General features: G+C 37.3%; 3 protein-coding genes across 3 annotated transcripts in view; all 3 read right to left on the bottom strand.

The window, feature by feature from the left end:
• Positions 1–1,840: 1,840 nt before the first annotated feature.
• LOC111344592 (melanocortin receptor 4-like) lies at positions 1,841–4,609 on the bottom strand. The gene has a single exon (XM_088759169.1). The coding sequence runs from the start codon at positions 4,451–4,453 to the stop codon at positions 3,530–3,532; it is 924 nt and encodes a 307-aa protein (XP_088615295.1). The 5' UTR covers positions 4,454–4,609; the 3' UTR covers positions 1,841–3,529.
• A 1,858-nt stretch (positions 4,610–6,467) lies between these two features.
• Positions 6,468–8,532, bottom strand: LOC111344593 (adenosine receptor A3-like). Its single transcript, XM_088755843.1, has one exon. It carries the CDS (start codon positions 8,154–8,156, stop codon positions 7,242–7,244), a length of 915 nt encoding a protein of 304 aa, XP_088611969.1. The 5' UTR covers positions 8,157–8,532; the 3' UTR covers positions 6,468–7,241.
• Positions 8,533–8,612: 80 nt separating this feature from the next.
• Positions 8,613–11,059, bottom strand: part of LOC111344594 (uncharacterized) — a 30,746-nt gene continuing 28,299 nt past the window's right edge. The window contains exons 25-27 of the mRNA XM_088755839.1: positions 10,521–10,694; positions 10,135–10,308; positions 8,613–9,633 (exon numbers count right to left, since the gene is read on the bottom strand). Coding sequence (XP_088611965.1) covers positions 9,365–9,633; positions 10,135–10,308; positions 10,521–10,694 — 617 coding nt within the window. The 3' untranslated portion in view covers positions 8,613–9,364. The remainder of the gene's footprint in view (positions 9,634–10,134; positions 10,309–10,520; positions 10,695–11,059) is intronic.

Raw genomic sequence — 11,059 nt, 5'->3', positions numbered from 1 at the left:
ATTCCACGCGCCGCCATCTTTGTTTTGAATTTCATCTTTTGATCTCGCGCTTCTTTCGCACGTTTCTCTCGCGCGTCACGCAAGGGTGACCTGTTCCCCGCGCGAGGAAACTAGTACCAGCTCGAAATATTCAACCGATATGAAATCTTGCGACGGCGAAAAAAGAAGAACTCAAGTGAAGGATAATCCACCTGAGGTGGAAGAAGACTTTGAAACTTAAAGGAAAAAAATATGATATAGCCAGAAGTCGTGTGTACGATTTTTAAGATGAGCCCGGGAGGCTATCTTTCACAGCTGTTTAATGATTTTCTTAATTAGCAGTAAACGTCTGTAAACATCAGATCGTAGGCGCGCGCGCGAGCACACAATTGTCAGCGGTAGCTATAACAGATCATGAGCAAATGTCGATCTTATAGAATCCAGACTTTTAAATGCGCGAGAACGCGCGTGGAAATTGCTAAACTCACGAAAGCTACTACATGAAAACAAGTCCGGTGACCCTTTCTTTTTATTGTTCCAATATGATAATAACGTCGAAAGGAATCATCAGAAAAAAAAAATAGAAAATTCTACGGAAGGAAATTTGCGATATCTGAAAATTATCTTTTTTCTAGATTTTCTGAAATTCCACTCCGTAGAACTTTTTAAAAATCTTTGTGCATTTTCCTTTTCAAGTGCCAAAAGCAATCACTGAAAAAAATCATGGGATCACCAGGTTAGTTTTTGAATTATCTAAGCCACAAGCTAAAAAATGCGTCTGAATAAACCTATGAAAGCGTTGCCATGGAAACTGCTAGTGACGAAATGACACCTATTTTTAGATAAGCAATGATTATATAATTCGACCCCGTAAAAGTGCTCAACTGGCCTTGGTCAGTCTTTCTGTTGTATTCTTTCAAAGTTACAAACCATCAAAAAGACGAAAACCGGTACGAGCCACCTTAAGATATAACCAACTTGTACCAGATATACGCGCGCGAATAGGTTTGGTACTAATATGGTTTACGAGTGGACTTGCAACTTTATCTCATATGAAACTTTCCTATAAGAAAAACATTACTATAAGAAAACATCACACACGCTGGCAAAAGATCAATTAGGTTTGACTTGGGAGGTCAATCACAAATCAGCCCCTACAGCGTAGTTACATGCATTCTCACCGAAAAAATTATTCGTTTTTGGTTTTTTTTTTTTTCATTAATTTTAATTCGCACATCGTGGTGTTTCCACTGCTCGATTTCTCGATTTAGAATCATAACTGCTTAGCTGATATCATGCAAGTGATTTGAGCTTCCAAGAGCACAAATCTTCTACAAAATAATAATTAAAAAACGTATCAATGATCGGGCGAGAGACTTTTCCCGCTACGACTATCCTTGTTCATGCAGCTACGTACGTGTCAGAGCTTGTTTCCGTCACAATTTTAAAACTTGAGAACTTCGAGATTTACCCATTCGGTACAGATTAGATGCCCAAGCCAGTACCAACATCAGGTACATATACACTATCAAAAGGTATAAATGCGTTGTGAAACTGGCCACCTTTTAAATTTTTTAAGGAATAGCCAAGCCTTTCAAATTTTCTTCCCCTACTGCGATGAGCTCACAAACAGAAGATTGATGAAAATGACGAGGTTTGTCTCTGCTCATAATTTTACGTGCGATTTCTGCTCGGCTGGTCAATTCAAACGAAATGGACGTAAGGGACGTAAGGAGACTGTTTCTATTATATCATCCTCGTAAGGAATCCTCATTTCAGATTTCTTTGCCGTGCGTTCGCTTCAAACAAAATTAAAATTTACCTTTCTCTTTAATAACACTTTTAAGGTTACTATCAACAAAATTAGGTGTCCTCCGAAAAAAACGTCTCACGCGCGAATTAAGAAGAAACCATAGAAACTATACATCACTGTAAAGCTTATAAAGTATAGATTCTGGAAAATAACAAAAAATTTTAACAGTTTTTATTTTGGAAGGCACGTGCAGGCCTTTAAAGACAAAACTGACGGTGTTTGCTTAGCCAGCCTCTGCGTTACCGCGGTCATCTAAACTAACAGGACCGTATACTCAGCATATGATTTGCTAACAAATCGTGTGAGGCTTTTTCGATATTTCTATTGCATGGTTCTATGAATCTTTCTTTTGACAAACTAAACTTAGATCATTTCTCTAACCAAAGAGCAAAAAACCCGAATTTTTGAAAATTTTGACCACAATTTTTTGACGGTGACCATAATCATTTGAAATTTTTTAAAGGGAAATCCCATCAAAATGACTTGACAGGAAAATAGAACTATAAATTATACTGACAATGAAATGCAAGTTGTAGAGGATATTACATGACCACACGTAACGAATTTTCTCTTCGAAAATTATCACCATGGGGAGATAGATTTGCATTTATACGAAGTCTTTAATTATTCTAGTTACGATATTTATATAAAGGATATTCTTAATTAATTTCTTATATGAGCACCTATTCTACTGATCACCTGCACGTAATGTTAGAAGTGTATTGGATTATTGAGTGAAGAAATAGTTTCTGCTTCCTATTTGATGTCAGTTGCCTTGCTTCCTATACGTGACACAAACCATGTCGTAAGCCAATGGATTACGTAGGCCAGATACAGCTTGTATAAACTTAAGAATGATGAAATGATCTACGTGCGCGGGTTTCACAACGAAACGACAATTGATGGGAAAAAATTCAACGAAAGAAAACAGAATTATTACTTGCGCGCGGGCTTGTTGGGGGAATTATTTATGATGCCTAGTTTTCTGCTGAAAACGTGATGGGATCAGACACTGAGTGAAATACGTTGCAAGACAATTTGGTTTGCCAACACTTGATTACTTTTTATCTTTGTATAGAAGTAATGGCAATTCAATTATTTACAGCTTAAAAATGCTACGTCATCCGATAAGATTACCAGAAAAATCTCTTTTATATCCGCTGCACCTTTTCATATCCGCTACAGCCGACCAATTTCCTTTAGGATTAAGAGGAACTTCTCATCTTAATAAATTCCCATCTCATTCTAACGAGTTACTACTAATTAAGGGCTGTCAATAGCATATAGATAAAAAGCATGATATTTACAACTATCTAATAAAAAAAACCTTCTTGAAAAATTTAAAAGGCAAATTAGAGTGTCAGTCAGGAAATCCTGAAGTTTTCTTTCATGAGTATTCACAGATCACGCAACTTAGCTTTACAATTTAACTACTGGTACTATCAAAGATGTTGCTATCAAATTTTGAGAGAGAGATCAGGAAGTCAAACCCTGCGCCATTGCTGATCATAGCAATTTGCAGGAAACACGTCGCTCGTGAATATGTCCAAATTCAATACACAGTTCTCGTCGAGGACTGGAGCTCGGCACCCAAAAGATTTGTGGTTCTATTCCTCATGGGGATTATATTTTTTTCTTTGTCCCACGCTCGTTGGAAGAAGAATAACATAATTCAATAATTTGTATTAAATTTGAGATTTTTCTTCGTATTTCAGTTTATCATTTTCCGGTCATCACTTACGATAAATCTTTATTTCCCTTAAAGCTACTAAAGCTGCTTTTTACAAATTGCGAAATCTCCCGATATCTCCAACAATACACAAATGGATTTAAAGACGAATTGAGGAAAACCATCAACCCAGATATGTTGTAGGCCACTTGAAATGATGTGTTTGAGTGATTTACCATCAAAAGAGTACTCGAAAATAAAAGTGGAAGGTAACAGACGAGAAAAACGGCATACACGTATAAAGTATTCACAGCTGACTTCTTCACTCTAGATATTTGGACATCATTTTGGTCTTGAAACTGGCACTGAGATTGAATTTGATTCTGATGATATCGAACGACTCTGTAAAGATAAAAGTATGCCATGGTTGTGATAGCAAACCCCACTACTTCAGTTATAACAGCGATCAAGTCAGAAAGGTCCGACAGTAAAATAAACACTGATGCTCCAAAAGCTGCAGATATCCAAAGTAGAATTAAAACAATTCCTACTCGCTTTGGCGTTACAAGCTCTTGATATCTCAGATGTAAATACACGGCGAGAAGTCTGTCCAGTGCAATGGCGGTGACAGTCATGAAAGATGCGCCTGCCACCAAAAACGTAAAGAATAGTTGAATCGTCAGAACAGTAGGACACAAGAACTGACTGCTCCTCTTACTCAAATGCAGCGCAATGATAGCGCCGTAAATCGGTTGTAAAAACAATCCCACTGCAAGGTCAGAGACAGCAAGACTTAGAAGTAGTTTTTTGAAAGTAGGTGGTAGCGATACGGCTTTCAATATGGCCCGTATTGCAAGGACATTTCCAACAATCGCCACCGGAGAAAAGGCGAAGTAGAACACACAAAGTGACAACATAAATTGATTATTAAGGGAGACCGTTTTGGCAACTTCGTTCAGTCGCCTCTTGCATTCTTCTTCAAACATGCCCATGTTTCACCTTCCAACCCTAACTCACTTGTTTATCATTTATTACTTGTCAAGGCCGATATGCAGGATGTCCATGTTATTATCTTCTTAAGTAAATGCTCACCTGGCGACCAATCGCAAAGCAAAGTCAGTTTAGATGTTTGAGGATCTCCACCTGTTTGGCTGAGATAGATAAATTACAGTGTAGTATTATGTAAACAAAATAAACTTTCCATTTCCTTAAAGAAAAGTTTTTAAGTGACAATTGAACAATCAAAAATATATACATTAACTTTTGCCGAGAAATGAAAAGCATTTGGAGGAAAAGTTTGTCAAACTCACCTTATATTCTTGACACGGAGAAAAGGAATGTGCCCGAAAGAATTAACATTATAAAAGATGTTTTAACTTATTTGTCAAAATAAATGGTAAAGCCAATCCCAAGCAAGAAAAAAAAAACTATTCATTTGTTTGGATAAAAACAAAAGCGGCCCGCTAAAATGGAACTGCAACAAACAAGGAAAACCACACGCAAATTATATTCAATTTGTGTTTGAAAAGTCTCTTGTTTGCCTGTTCTACTGAAAGGCTTTGGAGCACGTCAAAGCTCTTAACTTCCATTAATTTACCACGGCAACCTACAAGACTAAAAGGAACAGTCTGCTATTGATATATTCAGCGACATAGCTAGAGGCTACTACATTTTGTACTGTAGGGGAACTTTCGTGAGAAATAGCGGATATGTAAAACAAAGCCAAGTTGTCCCTGCAAGCAACGAATAAACAATTTACAACGGCGGCAACAATTTACTTTTTACAGCTCAGATGGGAAAAATGATAAGCTGTGATGCCTGCCAAAAAGTCGATCTAAATGTTTTATCAAATAGATGACAGGAAAGCTGGAAGGAAGGGATATTTTTTTAGTTGTCACACGGAGGAAGGTCGGGAGTTCTCGAGACAGTTTCAGATTTCAATTAAATCGCGAATAAATATACACGTTTATGAAATTGCATTATTTACTAAAACAAATTATATGAAAAGCTCGCCGCTTGTTTTATTTTATGTTTTTTATGATTAGATTTACAAGATCATACGAATAATTAGCTTGTTTTAAGCCTGAGCCTTGATAGAATTTGTCTACTTGCAAAGAGCGGGAGCTGGCACTTGCAGAAAAACCCTCTTTTCATTAAATAAATATGCTACAGATGCCCTTTTTTTTACTCAGAAAATGACTTTTGGTAAGACTTTGAGTGTCACTCCTCCTCTCGCTCCTTCCATTACGTCCTGTTAAACTTTTTAGTAAATCTGTCAACCAGTTCGCAAGGGTTTCACAGTTGCTTGCGTGCCAAAATCAATTCGTTGACGGTTCTGCATCTGATAAGAAAGCTCTATTAGTTTTTATTTCAGAACAGTGTACTTAAGAAAGCCTTTTATGTGACTGCACCTGTTTATGACAGAAAGAAAGTAAAGATGTGAGACAGTAAACTCAAAACGTTTTCTTTTATCGCGGAAAAGCACAGAATTTGTTTCCTCCGGAAAAGTGTTACTGATCGATTCAGCCGCCAATGCTTACTTAGGATAATTGTATTTGATCAATCAGCCAATAAACTTTATCTGTTCCTACGGTTCTTGTACGTTTGACATCAGATCGTTCGGAATCGAAGCGATTCGCTGTTAGGTTTGTGCCGGAACTTTTATCTCTTTTTCGTTCACTCCAAAGATGAAATTTTTAAAGCAGCCATGTTACGTATGAACAGGAAAAATCGATTCTTAGATGAAAATTGCGCGTTTTAGGTGAACACTACATTTTCTGAGATGAGTGGCTCACAGCCACCTCGATTCCATCTCAGTATCAATTTATTTTAAGCAACATGATATAGCTAACGCATGCGCATAAATCAATGTGAGTACGGGTCCCTAGCCTATTGATTACTAGCTCAGATCAATTTATCATTTCAAAAGTGTATCTCTCCTCTTTTCACATAATTTCCGATACTACCTCCTGTGACTCAAGAAATTAGTTTACAAAAGTTTCCATTTCACTCAAAAACCGATGCTTTTTATTGGCCGTTACCTATAACCGAGCATAATAAGTAAATATTTGTAAATTTGAAGCCATTATTACCTTAGAAAAAAACTCAAAACAAAATATTGAAAACCCATGGAAAAAATGAGGTTGTTAGAACTAAATACTGAGATCAAGAGCTTCTTTTTATGTTGTTTCGATAAGAGATCGAAAACTATAAATAACGGATTTTCCATGATAACCAGCGCTTAAAGGTTTTTTCTGGTCCAATGTAGCTCTACGCACTTGTTGGACATTATCATAAATAGAATAATGAAATAAATGTTAATTATTTGTGAAAAGCCTTTGCTCATTTTGGAATCATTAAGTAGTCGAACGTAGTTTACTGTCCTTCTATTCAACTTTGGAGACACTAACGCGACCAGCAGCAGATTTCAGCGTATACTTGCTAGACATGAAAACGTTTCTGAGTGTGACGATCTAATTTTCAAATTCGATTGATTCAAGGCAGTTAGTCGATGTCACTCATCATTATCAATGAATTTGCCGTTAGTTTCTCTTTAAGATAAGCTCGTTACTTGGTCTAAAATTAACGTTAAGTATACAGACTTTTCAAATAATAAATAAAGTAATAATTAAATGATCTTGGCAAATGCCCAGCTTAATTAACAGAATTTTCTGTAGCTTAGTGGTAAGGCTTCAGAGATTCAATTCCAGTTTGTTTAAATACCTTTCCAAGAAGGATAATATTTTACACCCTCTGTAGATTTATTATTTTCCTCGTCAGTTACGATATGTCGACAATTCTTTTAAAGCTGTTTTTGACAAATTGTCGAATCTCGCGATATCTCCAACAATACACAAATGGATTTAAAGACGAATTGAGGAAAACTGTGAACCCAGACATGATGTAGGCCACTTGGAACGATGTGTTCGAGGGATCAATCATCAAAATGATACTTGTTAATAACACTGGAAGATAGCAAGCGAGAAAAACGACATACACGTATAAGGTATTCAGAGCTGACTTATTCTCTCTAGATAATTGGACAGTATTTTGGTCTTGAACCTGGCACTGGGTTTGAATTTGATTCTGATGATATCGAACGACTCTGTAAAGATAAAAATATGCCACGGTTGTGATAGCTAATCCCACTACTTCAGTTATAACAGTGATCAAGTCAGAAAGGTCCGACAGTGAAATAAAAGCTAGTGCCACAAAAGCTGCTGCAATCCAGAGAAGAGCCAGAGCAATTCCCACTCGTTTTGGCGTTACAAGCTCTTGATATCTCAGATGTAAATAAATAGCGAGGAGTCTGTCCAGTGCAATGGCGGCGATAGTCATGAAAGATGCTCCTGCCACCAATAACGTAACGAAAATTTGAATTGTCAGGACAGATGGACACAAGAACTGACTGATCCCCTTATTCAACTCCAAGACAACCATGATGCCATACATGGGTTGTAAAAACAATCCCACTGCAAGGTCAGAGACAGCAAGACTTAGAAGAAGCTTCTTAAAAGACGCGGGTAGCGATGTGACTCTCAATATGGCTCGAATTGCAAGGACATTTCCAACAATCGCCACCGGAGAAAAGGCGAAGTAAAATACACAAATTGATAACGTAAATTTACGATGTAGGGAGACAATGTTGATAACATCGTTCAGTCGCCTTTTGCAAAATTCTTCAAATACGCTCATGTTTCAACTATCCTACTTAACACTCGGTTTTGTTACTTATTACTCGTCGAGGCTGATATGCCTGTTATTTTCGACGTGAGCAAAATGCTCTGCTAGCGACCAATCGTTGATTTAAAGCAACCGGCTTCAAGGGAACAAACAAGGCAGACCACACGCGAAATATATTTCATTCATGTTTCAATGGTCTTTTGTGCTCATGTTCTGCTGAAAGGCTCTTGGCCCCCTCAAAGCTCTTAAATTCAATTTATTCTTTCTTGGGACCTGGAAAACTGAAAAGAAAAATTTTTTGATGAAATAACCAGTGACAGAGAGAATAACAATATTTTTTTCTATGGGGATGAGTTTCGAAAGAAATGGCAAAAATGTAAAACAAGGCGAAATTCACCTTCCATATAGTGGGCATACGATACGTATAGGAGGGAAACAATTAATTTTTCGCGTTTCCACACTCAGATCTAGAAGTTGACTTATGCTTTTTATTAGCTGATAATTAAAGCAGAACATAACAAGTGATTAATGGCGAATCGGAAACCAATAGTATCTTTTACAAAAGGAACATGACAACGTAGAAAGTCTCTTTGTTTGTTTTTTCTTTTCAGAAATAAACGCTGAGATCAAAAGGCTTCTTTTGCTTCGTTTGAATTGAAGGTTGAAAATTTCAATGAAAACCTTGAAGAAGGAGATTTCTATTACAACTAACACTTAAAACTATTTTCCTGAACAATGAAGCTCTACACGCTTACTTGACATCATTATAAATTACACCTTGAAATAAATATTGACAGGGCGTGTAAAGCCTTTGCTTACTTTGAAATCATAAATCCATGGAATGTAGCTTCTCGTTAGTTAATCTTAGAGACGCTGACACGATATGCAGCATATTTTACTCACTTAGTATCGATATCTTTGTTCATGTTCAAAATCGATTGATTCCAAGCAGGAAGTTAATGGAGCTCATCGCTGTGAGTGAATTTTCATTTATATTCCTCTTTAGGATAACTGAGGTCGCCACTTGAAAAAATTAATTGTACAGACATTTCAAATACTGAGTGAAGCACTAAGGGAGGGTCTCTTGATGTCCTCTTCTTTATCTGCGTAAGTTGCAATGGGAATATTCAAGCCTTCAACAAGGGCTCTAAGGTAGTTTCATCAAAGACCTGACACTTTCCATAATTCAGAAAGCATAGTTAGGGGTCTACAGAAATCATTTACACCACACCAGCCGGATCTTCAGGGCGATCGTCTAGTGGAACTCTTATAGGTTTGTGTTTGCTATCCACGAGTAGTTCAGGTTCCATCATAACTTCCAGTTCTGTCTCTTCGTTACCATTCGTGGTTGCTTTATCTCTTCGACCTGACCTCCTTCGACGATAAAGTACCAACAGGCCAATTGCGATTATCAGAATTAGGACTGCAGCACAAATCAGGGCGTAAAAGTACCAGCTGTTTCTATCCCTTCCTTCTTTATCTGTGCTAGCTGGAGTAAATTAAAAATTGTACAATGAAGGGGAATTACAAATGAGAGGTATTTTTATTTATTCTCCAATCATTGCCACCTCTGCTATTACTGCATACGTTCACGCCAAGATAACGCAAACCCCATCATGCACTCTCACTAACGTGATCTAAATTGCCATCAAAACTATCAACACTGCACAAATCGCCATCGTTGCCAAAATTCCTAGAGCCACCGAATTCAAGCAATAATCATCACTATGGAACCACCGCTTTCACAACCAGCAAAACATCCACCACTACTGATACCAAAAAAGCTCAGTTATAGTCCAAAAATTCGATTCTAGCTAATGCCACTCTTTCACCTATTACTGCTGCTGGTGCAAATTGCTGCTACTACTGACACTGAGCTAAGTTTTTGTGGGACACAACTCGATTGGGTGGCAATTGTAACAAAGCAGATATGCCTATCTAGTCGGCAGTTACAAATGTAATCAAGAAGTAAATTGAGAGTTGAACGTACCCCTTGAACATACAGGAATGTGACCATTCCATTGTCCCTTTTCATTACAGCGCAGCGATGTTTCTCCATCTATGCTGTATCCTTCATCGCAAAGAAAGCTATACACTGCACCTGATGTGGATCCATTACCATAAATGTGCCCATTTTTTAGGGTGCTGTTCATTTGAGGACACTCTTTAAGAAAGATAAATAGTTGTGTTAGTATGCAACCTTTCTGACGCATTGATGTTCACCGTCAAGCGTAAAAACACAGGTTTTGGATAATTAATCTTAACAGAAGTATAGCAGTAAAATGGGTTGCTTGAAGAGTTATTCTTAAAAGTCACGTTTTACCTTGTACACAGTATGTCTTCGTCAAAATTTAAATTTGAAACATTTTACTTTACCTTTTAAACAAGAAGGTATCGTACCATTCCACTGGCCTTTTTCGTCACAATAGAGGTATTTGTTTCCCTCAAGGGAATAACCGCTAGCACAGCTAAACCAGATTAAGGAGCCTTCCACCGACCCAAGGCCATGTTTAAAGCCATTATCAATGCCAGAAGCCAGTGAAGGGCATTCTATCAGGGGAAAAACATATAAAGAAATTGAAAATACAGGCTAAGGATAACTGAATCTAAAATAAAAATAACATTTTTCTGCCAAGAATTCCTCTACAAGACAAGAAAACGTATTCTTTCACGCCATGTCTGGTGGTCTCAAACCATTGTGAAGGATAAAGAAACACCATTGGTATAATTCAAAACGGACAGAACTGGTGCTAATAAAATGGGTAGATAAAACTTTAAGACAACTGGGAATGCTGGTGTTCCATTTCCATTCGGCCGTACATTTCAATATGTGTTCACCAAAAAGTGAATAGCTTTGATTGCAGCTGAAACTATACTCGGATCCTTGAACTGAGCCTGTACTATTAACATAGCTA

This window comes from Stylophora pistillata, chromosome 4 (assembly GCF_964205215.1).
Source record: "Stylophora pistillata chromosome 4, jaStyPist1.2, whole genome shotgun sequence".
NCBI lineage: Eukaryota > Metazoa > Cnidaria > Anthozoa > Scleractinia > Pocilloporidae > Stylophora > Stylophora pistillata.
The sequence above is the reverse complement of the archived record's forward strand: the minus strand, read 5'-3'. Positions and strand labels throughout refer to the sequence as shown.